The sequence below is a fragment of the Lepus europaeus genome, chromosome 18 (assembly GCF_033115175.1).
Source record: "Lepus europaeus isolate LE1 chromosome 18, mLepTim1.pri, whole genome shotgun sequence".
NCBI classification, from domain to species: domain Eukaryota; kingdom Metazoa; phylum Chordata; class Mammalia; order Lagomorpha; family Leporidae; genus Lepus; species Lepus europaeus.
In genome coordinates, this window is record NC_084844.1 from 36,689,131 (window position 1) to 36,708,994 (window position 19,864).

The 19,864-nt window shown below is 42.7% G+C and overlaps 1 protein-coding gene across 1 annotated transcript in view; it reads left to right on the forward strand.

The window, feature by feature from the left end:
• USP32 (ubiquitin specific peptidase 32) overlaps nucleotides 1-19,864 on the forward strand; it is a 230,454-nt gene that overhangs the window by 107,103 nt on the left and 103,487 nt on the right. The window contains exon 5 of the mRNA XM_062215840.1: nucleotides 2,214-2,373. Within this exon, the coding sequence (XP_062071824.1) occupies nucleotides 2,214-2,373 (160 nt within the window). The remainder of the gene's footprint in view (nucleotides 1-2,213; nucleotides 2,374-19,864) is intronic.

Below are 19,864 nucleotides of genomic sequence, written 5' to 3' on the forward strand. Positions count from 1 at the left end.
TTGCTCTGGGCCTGGGGTTTCTGAAAAACCCCTTGAGACAAGACTGAACATCAGGATGCTATGTATAGAGGAAATAAATGACCTCCTGAGTCTAGTGATCTGAAACCCTGTGAGGCTGTCTGCACCAATCAAGTCAATTAACTTTACAGTAAGAAGTAGATTAACAATCATAGAAACAGGGCAATGAAACTTTTACAAGAAGGATACTGAGAACCGTGGAAGACCAGGACCTAAAGTATCTGGTACCTGGATCAAATGCATAGGGTAGGGTGCTTGATTTCAAAAATGGGCTCAATTTGTGAAACTTTTCTTTAAAAAAGATTTATTTATTTTATTTGAAAGTCAGAGTTACGGGCCGGCACCGTGGCTCAATAGGATAATCCTCCGCCTGCAGCGCCGGCACCCTGGGTTCTAGTCCTGGTCAGAGCGCCAGATTCTGTCCCAGTTGCTCCTCTTCCAGTCCAGCTCTCTGCTATGGCCCGAGAGTGCAGTGGAGGATGGCCCAAGTGCTTGGGCCCTGCACCCGCATGAGAGACCAGGAGAAGCACCTGGCTGCTAGCTTCAGATCAGCGTGATGCGCCGGCCACAGTGTGCTGGCCCACCGACCACAGCGGCCATTGAGGAGTGAACCAACAGAAAAAGAAAGACTTTTCTCTCTCTTTCACTGTCCACTCTGCCTGTTAAAAAAAAAAAAAAAAAAAAAAGTCAGAGTTACACCAGAGAGAGAAGGAGAGGAAGAGAGAGAGGGCTTCTGTCCGCTGGTTCACTCCCCAGTTGGGTACAGCGGCCGGAGCTGTGCCAATCCGAAGCCAGGAGCCAGGAGTTTCCTCCGGGTCTCCTATGCGGGTGCAGAGGCCCAAGGACCTGGACCATTTTCACTGCTCTCCCAGGCCTTAGCAGAGACCTGGATTGGAAATGGAGCAGCCAGGATGTGAACCAGCGCTCATATGGGATGCCGGCACTGCAGGTGGCAGGCTTACCAGCTGTGGCACAGCACCGGCTCCTATTTGCAGAACTTTTACTACTAACCCTCTTTCTAGACTAAACAAGGCATAGAAAAAGAGTGTGGATAGCATACTTAATCTCCTAAACTTGCTCATTGTTAACATCTAAGACTCTTGGGAAAGAAAGATTTCTGAAATAAAAGTTTAGTTGATGTGAGCCAGGTTAGGAGGATAGTCTGTAAGAAGCAATTGTTGCTTATGGATTGGTTGGGACTAACAGGAAAGGTTGTTCTTAAAGAAGATGAGGTTGTGGCACAGTGGGTGAAGCCACTGCCTGTGTTGCTGGCATCCCATATGGATACTGATTCAAGTCCCAGTTGCTCCACTTCAGATCCAGCTCCCTGCTAATGTGCCTGGGAAAATAGTGGAGTTGGTCCAAGAGCTTGGGCCTCTGGAGACCCTGAAGAAGGTCTTGGCTCCTGGGTTCAGTCTGGCTCAGCCTTGGCTATTGCGGCCACTTGGGGAATGAACCAGCAGATGGGAGATCATTCCCTGTCTCTCTCTCTCTCTCTCACTTTCTCTCTCTCTCTCTTTGTAACTCTGCCTTTCAAATAAATAAATATTTTTTAAAAATAATTTTTAAAAAATTTTAAAAATGAGGTGGGCTTGTTGGCTGGCAGTGTTTTTTTATGTTGTTGTTTTTTTGGTTTTTTTTTGTTTGTTTGTTTTTTAAAGATTAATTAGAAAGTTGCACACAAAGAGAGGGAGAGGCAGAGAGAAAGAGAGAGAGAGAGGTCTTCCATACGCTGGTTCACTCCCCAGGTGGCTGCAATGACCAGGACTGATCCAGGCTGAAGCCAGGAGCTTCATCTGGCTCTCTCATGTGAGTGGCAGGGACCCAAACACTTGGGCCATCTCTGATGCTTTTCCTGAGCCATAGCAGGAAGCTGGATTGGAAGTGGAGCCACCGGGATTCAAGCCAGTGCTCATGCTGGCGTCACAGACAGTGGCTTAACCTACTGTGCCACAACATTGGCCCTAAAATGTCACTTCTTATTATAAATGGACTACGTTAATGTACTGATGAAATAATTTACAATTAGCATATGTATATTTTATGCAAATGGAAGTTCTAAAGTATACTTATTTTTTAAATTGGTTTGATTTCCAAGTATATATTCCTTGCACTATTAAATTGAAAATTTCAGGTTGTGCAGATTCCAAGAAAGATATGTTTAAATGTGACTAAACATATTTTCTTAATTTTAGGGTGAAAAGGTAAACTACGAAAAGTTTAGAAATTGGCTGCTTCTAAACAAAGATGCTTTTACCTTCTCACGTTGGCTGCTGTCTGGAGGTGTATATGTCACCCTCACTGATGATAGTGATACTCCCACTTTCTACCAAACTCTGGCAGGAGTCACACATTGTAAGTAATGGCATTGCATTGTTTTCTGTTAATCTTTTAATATAATTGCCTGGGAGTAATATGGGGGACCTGCTTATCAATTTTTCGTCAGTATTTTTTTCTTCCAGGGTATAATGAAATGAGATCCTGGAACATGGGAAACATAGCCCTCCTGCAAATTGTCCCTACCCTGCCTAGATTGGTTTCCTAGGGCTGCTGTAACAGATGACCACAACTCATAACCCAAAACAGGAGAGACTTAGTGCTTCAAAGCATGAGCCGTGGAATGAAAGCGTTAACAGGGTTGTGTTGTCTCCTGCCCCAGCCCTTTCAGCTTTTGCTAACCCCAAGCATTCCTTGGCAGGGGCAGCATAACTTCATTTTCTCCTTCCATATTCACATGGCCTTTCTAGTGTGTCTCAGTCTCACCTTCACCTTCTTACCTCATCAGATCATGTGCCCAAGTGAGATCACATGTGATGTCCCAGGTGATGATGAATTTTGGGTAGACAGGATTCAGACCTGAGTGTCATCTTCTATAGTGCTGCTTTCTGGTAGTTATAGAAAACTGCCTATACTCTGCTTTTGTGTATGCTACCTCTTGACCTTAAAATGCCTCTCTGCTTCTCTTAAATCCTGGATGTCCTTGAAGATTTAGATCACATATGCTCTTTTTTCTTCTTCATGAGAACTTTTCTTGCCTTCCTGTCAGAGATCATCTGTCTTCCCTCTGAACTCGCATAACACCTTATTTATGCCCTTCTTCAATTAACTAAACACTTTCATACTTCTGTTTTGATATTTGTAGCATTCTGTTTTTTGAATATGTCTTCTCTCATGTATTATTATTCTTTACCTCTCCCCCTTTGCCAGGCCTAAGTGAGAAAGAGTTAACTGAGCAGAGGACCTTGGGTGTCAAATAATATTTGTGTCTGTTGCTTTGACTTTTTAACTTGGCTGCTAATTACACATTAGCTACTTTCTCCCATTTTCAATCTATAAGAATACTTCAAAAAGTTCTTGGAGTGGACAGCATTTTTAAATTTTTTTTTATTTTTTTATTTTTTGACAGGCAGAGTGGACAGTAAGAGAGAGAGAGAGACAGAGAGAAAGGTCTTTATTTTTCCGTTGATTCACCCCACAAAGGCCTCTGTGGCTGGTGCACCGCACTGATCTGAAGCCAGGAGCCAGGTGCTTCTCCTGGTCTCCCATGCGGGTACAGGGCCCAAGCACCTGGGCCATCCTCCACTGCCTTCCTGGGCCACAGCAGAGAGCTGGACTGGAAGAGGAGCAACCGAGACTAGAACCCGGCGCCCATATTGGGTACCAGTGCCTCAGGTGGAGGATTAACCAAGTGAGCCACGGTGCCGGCCCCCAACTCTGCCGTTAAGCTTGTTTTATGCAAAATTTTGAAATCCAAGTATAGTTTTATCATAATACACTTTTCATGAAGTTTTAGAAGACCCTCCATATGCCGGTTCTGAAGTGGAGTATCTGAAACTCAAATGGGCACTGCAATATGGGATGCTATAGGATGGTGGTATCACAAGCAATGACTAAATCTGCTGTGCTACAATGCTGGCTTCAATACTTCTTATTTTAAAAATACTATTCCTTTACTTACTTGAAAAGCCGAGACATCATACCCATCCTCTGGTTTACTCCCTAGATGCCTGCAATAGCCTGACAGGGCCATGCCCAGTCCAGGAACTGGAACCTCAGTAGTATATACCTCGGTGCACATGAGCAGTAAGCTGGAACTGAAGAAGATCCAAACTTGAACCCACTTAGATTGGTGATTGCGGGTGACCCAAGTGGCATCTGAACTGCTGCAGCACACCCCCACCCCTTAAAATCCTTTTGTCATGAAAGCCCAGCTCACCTGCTGCCTCTGTTGGCATGCTTGCTCCGCAGTATTTCAGTTCAAGCAGTTAACTTACTTTATGCCTTACCTTACAGGCGGTAGGCAATGACTGTTTCTCCATAGAAGTTCTATGTCTTTTGAGTATAACGCAGTTTTTCTTAGCATAGTGGACTAAATGCATGATATTGGATTGAACAGTTTTCAGCCACTAGTCCTGATTTTTAAATATTGAATATCTTTGATGGGGTAGTTATTTTTTAATTATGACTGAAGCTATACCACAGAGAAAGGACCAAGATAAATCATCAAGTTTGAATAATGTTTGGGGCCCATGCCTTGGCGTAGTGGGTAAAACCACCACTTGCAATGATGGCATCCCATATGGGCGCCAGTTAAAGTCCTGGCTGCTCCACTTCTGATCCAGCTCTCTGCTATGACCTGGGAGAGCAGTAGAGGATGGCCCAGGTGCATGGACCCTTGCATCTGCATGGGAGACTGTGAGGAAGCTCCTGGGTTCTGATCTGCCCAGCTTTGGCCATTGTGGCTAGCTGGGGAGTGAACCCGCAGATGGAAGACATCTCTTGCTCTGCCTCTCCTCCTCTTTCTGTGTACCTCTGACTTTCAAATAAATAAATAAATCTTTTTTTAAAAAATAATGTTTAACAACTTCATAGTATGTGAATGTTTAGACTTAACTATATTTTAGGTGGGAAATGAGTTATGTTTAAAAATTTATGGGGCCGGCGCTGTGGCTCAATAGGCTAATCCTCTGCCTGCGGCGCCAGCACACCGGGTTCTAGTCCCGGTGAGGGCACCGGATTCTGTCCTGGTTACCCCTCTTCCTGTCCAGCTCTCTGCTGTGGCCCGGAAGTGCAGTGGAGGATGGCCCAAGTCCTTGGGCCCTGCACCTGCATGGGAGACCAGGGGAAGCACCTGGCTCCTGGCTTCGGATCAGTGCGGTGCGCCAGCCGCAGCGGCCATTGGGGGGTGAACCAATGGTAAAGGAAGACCTTTCTCTCTGTCTCTCTCTCTCACTGTCCACTCTGCCTGTCAAAAATAAAAAAATTAAAAAATAAATAAAAATTTAAGGAAGTGCTGCAGGTTGCAAGATTAGATGTTTTAAGATCTTCTAAGACTTTTGGTTAGCTAAATTATGTTGATACCAGACAGTTGGAGATTGTTTTGGGGCCATCCCAGTCTCAGGAGGTTTTGGAGAGGTATCAGTCCAGGGCAGCCAAGTGAAAGCAAGAGGGCTTTATTTATTTATTTATTTATTATTTTTTGACAGGCAGAGTGGACAGTGAGAGAGAGACAGAGAAAGGTCTTCCTTTTGCTGTTGGTTCACCCTCCAATGGCCGCCACGGTAGGCGTGCTGCGGCCGGCGCACCGCGCCAATCCGATGGCAGGAGCCAGGTGCTTCTCCTGGTATCCCATGGGGTGCAGGGCCCAAGCACTTGGGCCATCCTCCACTGCACTCCCTGGCCACAGCAGAGAGCTGGCCTGGAAGAGGGGCAACTGGGACAGGACCGGTGCCCCGACCGGGACTAGAACCCGGTGTGCCGGCGCCTCAAGGCGGAGGATTAGCCTAGTGAGCTGCGGCGCTGGCCAGCAAGAGGGCTTTATTAAGGAAAGTGGCAAACAGAAGGCTGCTGCACACACAGAGCACCCCTAGTATGTTCCTTTATGGGCCTGACAAATATGTGTTAGTATTTGAGTGGAATATTGACCCTGTTTCTGGGAAAAGGGCAGCAACTTCTAGGAATTAGGGATCCACCTGTTTTTTTCTCCTTACTTTTGTCTCCCACATGGGTGGCAGGGGCCCAAGCACTTGGACCATCACTAGGAGCATGAGAAGGGAGAAGGATGGGAAGTGGAACAGCTAGGCTTGAACCAGCACTCTGATAGGCATGCCCTCATCTCAGTGGGTCTTACCATGAAAGAATTATAGCAAAGTCAGAATTATTGCTAATTTCCTTATAGAAATTTTGACATGGGCAGGTTTACATTCTGATGACTCTGATTTATATTACTTATAAATTCTCACTCTGCTTCTGGCTGAACAATTCAAAACTGATCTTTATAGGCTCTTCTACTCAAATAATATTTGTTACCTTGTACTTTTCAAATAATGTCCAATGTGGGAACTCCTGATAAAAATGTGGAATGCCATTAACTGATTTTTAGATAGACAAAATGTTTATTGTAAAGCATCACTAACTCTACTTAGATTTTTGTAATGAGCCAAGGTATCCAGGAAACAAAAAGGAATTACAGTTTTTCACTAGTAAATAACATTTGTGTTTGAGTACAGATATCTTTAATGACTTTTTCACACACAATTATAGAATAAAATTTGAAGTCACAGTAAGTTGAACACCCTGCTATATTTAATCATATTTTTTTCTTTTTTATGTAAATCACAAATGAAACTGGGGAGCTATTTGTATTCACCATGGAGTTAGAATAATTAACTGATTTACACGTGATTGTAGGTTTTGTCATGGCAAATTGTTCAGAACTGCACAACCCAAGCTGTTTTTACCTTATCCTTTTATTTAAATTAAGATACTGAATTAAAACTTTAGCCCAAAATTTAAGTTATTATGATTTAGTAAATGTTAGCCAATATTTTTATAAGGACTGTTAAATTTTTCTATTGTAACTTGCTATTTCAATATCAAAGATTTCATTAAAAATAAAATCTGTCACATATAGACAGGGTTCTTATTAATAGATTGATATTTAAAGTCATTTGTGGGGTGGGTGTTTGGCACAGGGTTTAAGATGCTGCTTGGGATGCTCACATCCCATATCAAAGTACCTGTGTTTGGTCCTGGCTTCCCTTCTGTTTCTAGCTTCCTGCTGATGTGCCCCATTAGAAGCAGAAAGTGGCCGGCGCCGTGGCTTAACAGGCTAATCCTCCGCCTTGCGGCGCCGGCACACCGGGTTCTAGTCCCAGTTGGGGCGCCGGATTCTATCCCGGTTGCCCCTCTTCCAGGCCAGCTCTCTGCTATGGCCCGGGAAGGCAGTGGAGGATGGCCCAAGTCCTTGGGCCCTGCACCCTCATGGGAGACCAGGAGAAGCACCTGGCTCCTGCCTTCGGATCAGCGAGATGCGCCAGCCGCAGCGGCCATTGGAGGGTGAACCAGCGGCAAAAAGGAAGACCTTTCTCTCTGTCTCTCTCTCTCTCTCTCTCACTATCCACTCTGCCTGTCAAAAACAAAAAAAAACAAAAAAACAAGAAGCAGAAAGTGACTGCTCCATTACGTGGGAACTGCCAGCCATGTGGGAGATCCAGACTGAGTTTGGACTCCTGACTTTGGCCTGGCCCAGCCCCTGGCTGTTTTCAGTGAGCTAGCAGATGACATATCTTTCTTTCTCTCTCACACACAACACTCTCACTCTCAATCTTTCTCTCAAGTTAAAAAAAAAAAAAAAAAAGCAGCAATGTGTATTAGAATTATCCATATAGAAGTGATGTTTCTGATGATGCTGAACATCTTGATGATGGTATTTAGAATCAGCCTGTATAGAGAGCAAAATGTTATTTATGATTATAAATTTGAAATCAATTAGTATATTACCTCATTTTGTTTTTGATATTTGAGAGATCATTTTTCTTTCAAAGGCCAGATCATTTTGTCTTTTTATTGTAATACTCTGTTCTTGTTCATTTTGTTAATAGTTGTTTAGCACACATAGTGTTAGAGTTTCAAAAGATAGACTATAAATTCAAAATATAAGTATCTTTAACCAACTTTTCAGTTTTAAACCTGTACAAGGGTACTTTAAAGTTTGTGGGAAATAGTATTAGAAAATAAGTTTATTTGTGCAGAATTTTGGAATCCATGCATAAGGTTTCTTTTTTTTTTTTTTTTTTTGGATTTTTTTTTATTATTTATTTGAAAGAGTTACAGAGAGAGGTAGAGACAGAGAAAGAGGTCTTCCATCCACTAATTCACTCCCTAGATGGCCGCAATGGTCAGAGCTGCGCCAATCCAAAGCCAGGACCCAGGAGCTTCTTCCGGGTCTCCCACACAGGTGCAGGGGCCCAAGGAATTGGGCCATCCTCACTGCTATCCCAGGCCATAGCAGAGAGCTGGATCAGACGAGGAGCAGCCGGGACTAGAACCAGAGCCCATATGGGATGCCGGTGCATCAGGCCAGGGCTTTAACCTGCTGCGCCACAGCACCGGCCCCCATGCATAAGTTTTTAATAGTATTAATTTTCTGTGAACTTTTCAAAAGCTTCTGTGTACTTGGATTTTGGAAGTTTTTTGCACCAAAATAAACTTAAATTTTAATTTCATTTTCCATGTGCTCTTTGAAGTACGTTGTGCATCCCATCCTCTGCTCTAGTACATACAGAGGCCAGTCAAGTTCTCTTGAGTCTTCTGTACTCATGCCAGCCCCTGAAATACCTGCATTGGGACTGAGTTGCCTGGTAGTTCTAAGTTAAACTGCTCTCATGAACATCCTTTTTTTAGTCATTGGAAGGTAAATTTATTTCCTATATTTTGCCTTTTATTGTGGATCTTTGTCATAAATTCCTCTGTGGGTTATCCTTTTCCTTATTTTTAAACTAATGCATTAACATGCCTTTTTTTCTTTCTTTGTGTTTTGTTATTGTCTATTGTGCCCTCATTGTTTGTTTGTTTGTTTTTAAGATTTATTTATTTGAAAGGCAGAGTTACAGAGAGAGAGAGAGAGAGAGAGAGAGAGAGAGAGAGAAAGGTCTTCCATCCACTGGTTTACTCCCCAGATGGCTGCAACAGCTGGAGCTGTGCTGATCCAAAGTCAGGAGCCAGGAGCCTCCTCTGGGTCTCCCATGTGGGTGCAGGAGCCCAAGGACTTGGGCCATTTTCCACTGCTTTCCCAGGCCATAACAGAGAGCTGGATTGGAAGTAGAGCAGCCAGGACTGCCAGTACTGCAGATGGGCTTTAACCCACTGTGCCATAGCACCCCTCCCCCCCTCAGAGTTTTATAAATCCTCTTTTTTCTCTGCTTACAATATCTTCTTCTGTCACACTCCTTTTCCTTTTTTGGTCAACTTTTAGATGTTCTTTGTGTGCCTTTTTAAATATCAAGACTTCCAAAGCCTGCTAACATATGTGTTCCCAGAAATCCCCAGTTGGTTCCTTTATTGTACCTTCCACACTAGTTTAAAATGGCTAATTTTACTTTTCCTGGACTCTAAACAAAGTTAGCATGTTCCTAGTCCTATGTGTAGTTTTATAATATTAGGCACATAATTTCCTGTTTTTACTGACTGCAGATACATATATGTTTTGTTGACTTTGATTCTGTATATTGTATGGCTTTTGATTATGGCTTTGTGCTTTTCTTCCAAAAATACTTTGCCTGGTGGCTGGTTGCAGCTTACCACACACAAATCCAGCACTTATTGCAGGAGGCACTGTGCTCTCTTCATCATCTCATTTAATCATTGTGTTGTCTCTGTAGTTCATTTTATATCCATTCTAAAAAATGAGAATTCCAAGGTTATGAAAATAAAGAAACTTTATCGAAATCAAATGGCTATTAGGGGTGACAAAACAGGGATGTTTGAATGCCAAAGTGTGTGTGTGTTATCATTTAGTACTTGCTTGGAGATAATTTATTGACACATATGATTTTATTTAATTTTTTTCTTAATATTTTTATTATGTTATATGAGAGTTAGGTAGAAAGAGATAGACATATAGAGAGCTCGCATCTGCTGGTTTGCCCCCACCAAGTGCCTGTAGTGGCTGGGGTTGAGTAGGCCGAAGCCAGAAGTTCATGATCCTCCCAGGATCAGCATTAGCACAAAGATAGAGTCAGGAGCCAGAGGTAGGTATCATACCCTGCACTCCTCTATGGCCCCTGACATCTTAGCTGATGTCTTAACCACTAGGCCAAATGCCCACTCCTGTTCTTTAATCTTTTATGAAAATAGGGGTTGTCAGGTGGTCATTGTAGTTGTGGTCAGTCATCTTTAGACCCACATCAGACTGTCTTGCAAATTGTTCTAGCTAATTTCCTTTTTCCCCTGGGGTACTTACAAATATTTGTTTCTCTTCCAATAACTAATTTTATTTGGCCCAGGCAAGACTGTTGAATGATTGCCCATTTACCAACAGTGGAATGGGTAACAGAAGGCTTAGAATTTTTTTAAAGATCTGCTGTTGAGGCCAGCGCTGTGGCTCAATAGGCTAATCCTCCACCTGCGGTGCCGGCACACCGGGTTCTAGTCCCAGTTGGGGCGCCAGATTCTGTCCTGGTTGCCCCTCTTCCAGTCCAGCTCTCTGCTGTGGCCTGGGAAGGCAGTGGAGGATGGCCCAGATCCTTGGGCCCTGCACCTGCATGGGAGACCAGGAGAAGCACCTGGCTCCTGGCTTCGGATCAGCGCGATGTGCCAGCCGCAGCGACCATTGGAGGGTGAACAAGCAGTAAAGGAAGACCTTTCTCTCTGTCTCTCTCTCTCTCTCACTGTCCACTCTGCCTGTTTCAAAAAAAAGATCTGCTGTTGATAGGTAATTTCCTTATTGTTGATTATAGTCTTCTATAGAATTAAGTTATATTTGGAAGAAAATAGATGTGCCTATCTTTCTTATGAATATGTTTTCAAATAAATTGAGAAAGGGTTTGTGGAGTTTATCCTCAGTGTGCCATAAGAACAAGTAAGTGTGATAACTCAGTGATTTCTTTGGATGGTAGAATCTGGATTTTGAAGTAATAAATGTCATATTTTGGGTGGATTTGAGAGGCATGTAATTCACTTGATAATTCTCTTTTCATACCTACAGAAAGAAATTTATATTGTCCCTGTCTGTTTTAGCATTTATCTCAACTAAGAATGTGTATATTGCTGTGTTCCCTTGTCACATTTTAGTTTGCAGTGTGAAAGTCTTCTTTCAATAGGGAAAAAGTACTTCGGTGATTCTTAGACTATAAACTGCTTAGTAAATCTGCATTTCTCCCTTCATTATCCTCTTATCTGTTACTGGTGAGGTAAGGCTTACCGCCATTTTAAGTCCATCTCAGGTCATTGCTTCTGAGGGCAGGTTGCTGTCTGAAAACATTTAAACGACCTGTGTTACCGTGTGACAATGCTTGGATGTTGTGCCAGGCTCTTTTGGATCAGGATCCATTTCTGATGCTAAGGAAATATTTCCGCAAACTGGAACCTTTGGTGAGGTGAAACTTTTGCTTGGCCCAAAGCACAGGCCAGGAGCTGTTTAGAATGTTGGGAGTATGATATGCCATTTTTGTGACCCAGAAAAAATTATACGTATAGGTGGGTGATGAAGTCAATCTTATTTAGCCAGTAGGATATAAGCTTTGATACTGATATACAGATGTCAGTTGGAAAGAGTAACTGCTGAAATTACCTCCTCCAACTTAAGTGAAATATGGTTAGTTGAATTTTCTCTTCACAGTAATTCTGTTGCTAGTTCATGTGTGATGTTTGGTAATGATAATATGGTGAACCTTGGTAAAGTATACAGTTTAGCATACATTTGGCAAATGCTTGAATAATAAATAAAGAAATCACATAAGCTTTAAAGTCAGCACTAAACTGTAGTTTTAATTAGTGACAATAGCCAATCTGTTGTTTTTCCTCTCCTAAAAATTTTAGTTTATCTTTCCGTATTTCTACTTTGACAAAGAAATTGTAATTTTTAAGGTGATTGATAAATATAGTTTTCAAAGTTAGAAAAAAGTCACAGTTGATGAATTTTTTCTGTGTTCTTATTTGCTGTTTTATGTGGCTAGAATTAACCTGAAGTACTTAGTGAATATACATGATTTGTTTTTTACCTTGAAAATATAGAAAAAGGAGATTGGTTTCTGCCCTGAAAGCTGTTGTCTTCTTTTTGTTTCAGAGTCAGGTGTTTTATGTGGCAGTCTACTTCTAAGGAAGTATAGAGCTTGAGAAAACTAATGCCTCTGTGGAGGAACGGAAGAGGTTTTCTTTCTTTTCCTTTTTAAAAAAAAAAAAAAAAGTCATTAACAGTAGATAGACATGTGTTTTAGGAATAGGGAACAGTATTGCTATTTCAGCATACATATCAGGCTTCTGTGGTAGTTTCCTTTGGCTAAAAGTTTATAAAACATTTTCCTCTTAAATAAATTCTGTTATCTGGGATTTTCAAGTAGATATTTCTGTTATCTAAACAAAGCAGGGGCTGACATTGTGGCGCTGCAGGTTATGTCACTGCCTGTGGTGGGTGCTAACATCTTATGTGAGTGCCAATTCAAGTCCTACCTATTCCACTTCCCATCCACCTTGCTGCTAATGTACTTAGGAAGGCAACAGAGGATGGCCCAAGTGCTTGGGCCCTGCCATCTACATGGGAGACTTAGGCTCCTAACTTTGGCCTGGCACAACCCTGGCCATTGTGGCCATTTAGGAAGTGAACCAGTGGATGAGACATCTCTGTCCTCTTTCTCTGTAACTCTGGCTTTCAAATAAATAAATCTTAAAAAACAAAAACAAAAAACTTGAAAGCAACATTTATAAGTAGAAGTTTTGTTTATTTTAAAGATTAGTTTATATTTCAAAGTATTTGCACTTTTGCAAATTGTAACTCATCAGGAGGTTAGGGTGTACTGTATTAGTTATTTGGCTAGAAAAGAAAAAGTAGATGGTACATTGTATATTCTGGCATAAAAATTTTGTCTTTATTGTATCCTAGCCTTTCTGGATAATCTTGTGGCAAAATTTAAATGTGAAGCTGGCCTATTGACATGGGGCTGGCATTGTGGTGCAGCAGGTAAAGCGGCTACCTGTAACACTAGCATCCCATATAAGCGATGGTTCGAGTCCCAAGTGCTCCACTTTCCATCAACCTCCCTGCTAATGTACCTGACAGCCGATGATGTCCCAAGTGCTTAGGTCCCTGCCTCCCACCTGGGAAACCCAGGTTCCTGTCTTCAGCCTGGCCCAGCCTGGCCATTGCAGCCATTTGGAAAGTGAGCCAGTGAGTCGAAGATAGCTCTCTGTCTCTCTCCTTCTTTCTCTGATGCTCTGCCTTTTAAATTAATCATTTATTAGTTAAATTAAAAAAAAAAAAGATACAGGAATCAGTATTGTGGTATAGCAAGTAAAGCCACCACTTGCAGTGCCAACATCCCATAAGGGTGTTAGGTCGTATCCTAGCTGTTCCACTTCTGATCCAGCTCCCTGTTAATGGTCTGGGAAAAGCATCAGAAGATGGCCCAAGTGTGTGGGCCCCTGCATCCACATGGGTGACCTGGAAGATACTCCCATTTCCTGGCTTTGGCCTGGCACAGTCCTAGCTGTTGTAGTCATCTGGGGAGTGAACCGGCAGATGGAAGATCTCTCTCTCTTTTTTTCTCCCTGTCTCTGTAACTCCGCCTTTCAAATAAATAAATCTTTAAAATAAAATGGAATAAAACATTTTTTTTTTTTTGACAGGCAGAGTTAGACAGTGAGAGAGAGAGAGAGACAGAGAGAAAGGTCTTCCTTCTGTTGGTTCACCTCCCCCAAATGGCCACTACTGCTGGCACGCTGTGCCGATCTGAAACCAGGAGCCAGGTGCTTCCTCTTGGTCTCCCATGTGGGTGCAGGGCCCAAGGACTTGGGCCATCCTCCACTGCCTTCCCGGGCCACAGCAGAGAACTGGACTGAAAGAGGAGCAACTGGGACAGAATCCGGTGCCCCAACCAGGACTAGAACCCTGGGTGCTGGCACCGTAGGCGGAGGATTAGCCTAGTGAGCCATGGCGCCAGCTTGGAATAAAACTTCTGATGTAAAAGTATGATACAGTATGGAGCGGCTCCATAGCACAGTGGGTAAAGCCTGTGGTGCTGGCATCCCATATGGACATCAGTTCAAGTCCTGGCTGCTCCATTTCTTGTCTAGCTCCCTCTTAATGCTCCTGGAACAGCAGCGGAAGATGGCCCAAGTGCGTGGGTTCTTGGGTCCCTGTATCCAAGTGGGAGACCTGGAAGAAGCTCCTGGCTGCTAGCTTCAGCCTGGCCCAGCCCTGGCTATTAAGGCCTTCTGGGGAGTGAACCAGTGAATGGAAGATTTCTCTCTCTTTCTCTCTCTCTGTAACTCTGCCTTTCAAATAAATAGATGAATCTAAAAAAAAAAAAAAAATTACAAGCTATATCACAGAATGATCTCTTGTGACATAACAAACGTTTGTGTGATTGTTTTAAAAATGAAAATAGTATAAGTCTATAAGCTTTATTATTCATGATTTGCCTTTTAATTGTATTTTAGTCTTATAAAATACTTTTGATACCAGTTTACCAAGTAATTTTTGTTTTCTCTGATCACAGATCCAGTTGTAATAGCGTTAATTTTTATAAGTTTTCTATCTTCATTTGGTTTTGTTTATTTATTTGAAAGGCAGAATGATGGAGAGAGGGAGGGACACAGAAGTCTGAGAGATCTTCTGTCTACCATTTCATGCCCCTAATGGCAGCAATGGCCAAGGCATGGCCAGGCCAAACCCAGGAGCCCCATACTCCATCCTGGTCTTCCAAGTGGTGTCAGGGGCCCTAGTACTTAGGCCAGCATTCACTGTTTTCCCCGGTGCAAGGAATTAGATAGGAAGCAGGAGCTGGGACTCAAACTGACAGTCTGCTAAGGGGTGCTGGTGTCAAAAGTAGAGCTTAATCCACTGGACTGTAGTGCTGGTGTTGTGATTTGGTTAAAATGATTGAAACTGTATCAGTATTCAGTACAGTATTTGAAGTTTTGATGTCTAGGAAGATTTGTTTTCCAGTGTTTATTTTATTTAACTTTATATTCAGTACAAATGGGGATACTTGGGAAATTAAGTAATTTTACAGGTCACTTGCACAGCATAATTTGTGTATCGATGGCAGTTCTCTTCCAGGGGGTAATTTCATCTTTGGGATGTTATTTAGTGTCTGGAGATGATTTCTGGTTGTCACACTTTGGAGCCTGTTACTGGCGTCTAATGGTTAGAGGCTAGGATGTTGTTATACCTCCTACAGTGAAGGCGCTGAACAGCCTCCTGCAAAAAAAGAATTATCAGATCCAAAACATTAGTAGTGTCATGGTTGAAAAACCTTGGTCTCTGATAGGGAGAAAAGATGTTTGGCTTAGTGATTTCAGTAAGTGCTAATAAAATAACACATGCTGATTCTCTTTGTCCTCCAAGGTTCAAGTGACATAGATAATTAACAGTACAGAAGCCTAAAAAAGATAGCAAAGGTTGCTTTCCATTTTTTAACTTCTTAATATATTTACCTCATAACCATGTCATTTCTTGTTTGTAAATGTTCTTATTAAGTAAATTAGTTCCTTGTAACTGTCAAAAATATGGGAATACACTATTACTCTTGGAATCCTTCTGCATAGGCTTTGTGGAGCCTTAGAGGACTGATCTAGGGATAGTCCAGTCAAGAACTTTCCAAGAGAACTTTTTTTTCCTTTTTTTAGTAAAGTGGAAACTAGGTAGAATCAGTGTATTTTCCCAAGTGCATGTTGTCAAGATTTTTTTTTTGTCTTTTGGAAGATTTATTTATTTGAAAATTAGAATGAGAGGAGCTGGAAGGAGAAATAGATCCTCTGTTTACTGGTTCACTGCCCAAATGGCTGCAGCAGCTAGGGCTGGGCCAGACGGAAGCCAGGAACTCCATCAAGATCTCCCGTGTGGGTGGCAGGGACCCAAGAACTTGAGCCATCATCTGCTGCTTCCCAGATGCACTAGCAGGGAACTGAGTCAAAAGTAGAGCATCTCAAACTCAGTCCGCCCCGTCCTGTCAAGATCTGTTCTGTTTTTAGCAGTGGCAGGTATAGTTCTTTGCATGGACTTTTCCTTTTACTTCAGAATAAATTAGAATGGTGGTTTTCTGAAAATCTCATTTCTGCCCTTTACTGATGTGTGATAATGTGTACAAAAATATGTGCTTTCAGTGCAGTGTCTTCCCCCTACCCCATTTTTATATTTTGCTTTCAAAAGAATTGCCTCCTAGGTCCTTAAAGTAACAATCTCTTTTAGGTTTCAGACATAAAGAGTGTCAGAATAGGGTAGGGTCAGGTAGCAAGGAAAGAGAAAAACGTCAGCTTTAGTTCCTGGGCTTGCTTAAAGGTCAAACAGGGGCCGGTGTTATGGCAAAGCAGGTTAATCCTCTGCCTTTCACTCTGGCATCCCATCTGACTGACAGTTCAAGTCCCGGCTGCTCCACTTCAGATCCAGCTCCCTGCTAATGCACCTGGAAAAACAGCAGAAGATGACCCAAGTGCTTGGGCCCCTTCACCCACATGAGAGACTCAGAAGAAGCTCCTGGATTCTGGCTTCGGATCGGCCCAGCTATGGCCATTGCAGCCATTTGGGGAGTGAACCAGCAGATGAAAGATATCTCTCTCTCTCTCTCTCTCTCTCTCTAACTCTGCCTCCCAAATAAATCTTTAAATTTTTTTTTCATTTATAAAAGAAAGGCCAAGCAAAAGGAAAATAATTTCTCAAAAATTTTATGTTAGATGGTGGAATGTGTTTTCATTTTTCCACAACTTTTTTTTTTTAAAAACATTTTATTTATTTGTTTGACAGAGTTAGAGAGAGATAGAGACAGAGAGAGAAGTCTTCCATCCGCTGATTCACTTCCCAGATAGCCGCAATGGCCGAAGCTGAGCCAATCCAAAGCCAGGAGCCTGGAGTTTCTTCCGAGTCTCCCATGCAGGTGCAGGGGCCCCAAGGACTTGGGCCATCTTCTACTGCTTTCCTAGGCCATAACTGAGAGCTGGATCGTAAGAGGAGAAGCCAGGACATTAACTGGAGCCCATATAGATTCCAGAGCCTTAGATGGAATCTTAGCCCACTAAGATACACATATTGATATTAATATATCTTAGTTATCCTGCTGATCATGAAAAATTTTCCCCAAGATTTTTATTAATAAGACCATTAAGGAATAAAGTGAGATTGGATGCTTTGAAGGCACTATAAACTTAGTATTGTTCTTGTCTTCTGGGGTAACTTGAAAGTTATCAGATGCTAAGGTTCATGTCTAATACTAATCTTTGTCTTTTATCATAATATATATATGTGTGTATATATATATAGTGTGCACATATGTGTCTGTGTGTGTGTGTGTGTGTAAAAACAGGGATTCTAGAGCAAGCATTTGGCCTAGTGTTAAGGCACCAGCCTGTATCTGAATGCATTTTTTTTTTTGATGATTTATTTGCTTATTAGAAAGGCAGAGTTACAGAGAGGCAGAGGCAGTGAAAGAGAGAGAAAGAAGTGTTCCATCTGTAGGTTCACTCCCCAAATTATTGGAATGGCCATAACTGGGCTGATTCAAAGTCAGGAGCCAGGAGCTTCTTCTGAGTCTTCCAAATGGGGGCAAGGACCCACAAACTTTGGCCATCTTCCACTGCTTTCCCAGGCCTAGCAGAGAGCCAGATCAGAAGTGGAGCAGGGACCAGCGCTGTGGCACAGAGGGTAAAACCACAGCCTACAGTACTGGCATCACATATGGGTACCAGTTCATGTCCCAGCTGTGCCACTTTGGATCCAGCTCTCTGCTCTGCCCTGGGAAAGCAATGGAAGATGGTCCATGTCCTTGGGCCCCTGTGCCCATGTGGGAGACCTGGAAGAAGCTCCAGGCTCCTGGCTTCAGATAGGCCTAGCTCTGGCCTTTGCAGCCATTTGGGGAGTGAACCAGCATATGGGAGACCTCTCTCTCTTTTTCTCTGACTGCCTCTCTGTAACTCTGCCTTTCCAATAAATAATTAAATCTTAAAAAAAAAAAAAATAGAAGTGGAGCAGCCATATAGGACACCGGCTCTGCAGGCATTGGCCCTACCCACTATGCCACAGTGCTGGCCCAGTGCATGGGTTCTGATGCCTGGCTCCATCTTTTGATTCCAGATTCCTGCAAGCAGACTCTGGGAGGCAACAGTAGTGACTCAAGTTCCTGTCACTCACACAGGAGACCTGGATTGAGTTCTTGGTTCCAGGCTTCATCCCCATTTGGGAACATTTGGACAGTGAGCCAGTGGATAGGAGTGCTCTCTCTCTTCTGTCTCTCTGCCTCTCAAATAAACAAATTTTAAAATGAAGTAGGAGTTCAGTAAAGAAGTTCTTAAACATTTATTAAACTATTTACTTAGTGCCCAAAACATGCCAGGTATTTTCCTAAGTATTAGAATATAACAATGAATCAAACTGATCCAAAATCCTGCCTTTGAGGAGTAAATGAGGAGACAGGCAATAACCAAAACAAATGAGTAAATTATCTCAGATGTTTGATGAGTATTATGAACTAAAGTAAAATGGGCAAGAAGGATGAAGGGGTATCATTGCTTAGGGCACAGTTTGAGTATTCTGAGAATGTGACATTTGCATAAGTATCTGATGGAGTTGTGGGAGTAAGCCATGCACATATCTTGGGGAACTGTTGAAAGTTTTTTAAGGCAGATGTGGTATGATTGTTTATGTTTTTCTTTTGAAATGATTTACTACCAGTGAAATTAAACCTTAGCCTTGTTTTTGTGAATTGGCTGGTTAGTACCTGTTACTCTATTGTAGTCTGTTTTTGTTTTTTTTTTTTTTTTTAACTTAATTAACTTTAAATCTTTTTTTTTTTTTTTTTTTTGACAGGCAGAGTGGACAGTGAGAGAGAGAGAGTCAGAGAGAAAGGTCTTCCTTTGCCATTGGTTCACCCTCCATGGCCGCCGTGGCTGGTGCGCTGCAGCCAGCGCATCACGCTGGTCCGAAGGCAGGAGCCAGGTGCTTCTCCTGGTCTCCCACGGGGTGCAGGGCCCAAGCACTTGGGCCATCCTCCACTGCCTTCCCGGGCCACAGCAGAGAGCTGGCCTGGAAGAGGGGCAACTGGGACAGAACCGGTGCCCTGACCAGGACTAGAACCCGGTGTGCCGGCGCCACAAGGCGGAGGATTAGCCTTTTGAGCCACGGCGCTGGCCAAAAAAACTTAATTAACTTTAAAGAAGTAGCCAAGAATGATACATCTTTTGTGAGCACTTAGACATAACTATAACTTATGAGACATAATAATCTCCACTTAATATATTAAAATAAAGTCCTTGAGAACAAGTTTTATCATTTATTAATGAAGCATCTAAGAAAACAAGCACTGGGGACCGGTGCTGTGGCACAGTGGGTTAAACCCTGACCTGTAGCACTGGCATCCCTTATGGGCACCGGTTCTAGTCCTGGCTGCTCCTCTTCCGATCCAGTTCTCTGCTATAGTCTGGGAAAGTAGTAGAAGATGGTCCAAGTCCTTGGCTTCAAATTGGCACAGCTCCGGCCATTGCGGCCATCTGGGGAGTAAAGCAGCGGATGGAAGACCTCTCTCAGTAACAAGCACTGGAGTTGGACACTTAGGCATAATTAAAACTTATGGGACATAAGAATATCCTCCACTTAATACACTAAAACGAAATAAATCTTTGAGAACACGTTTTACTGTTAAGTCTGTTGTGGTCGTAATGTTTTTTTTTTTTCTTTCTTTCTTTTTAAGATTTATTTTATTTATTTGAAAGGCAGAGTTACAGAGAGAGAGGTGAAGAGACAGTGAGCAAGAGAGAGATCTTCCATCCCCTGGTTCACACCCCAAATGGCTGCAATGGCCAGGGCTGGACTAGACCAAAGCCAGAGCCAGGATTTTCTTCCCAGTCTCTCACATGCATG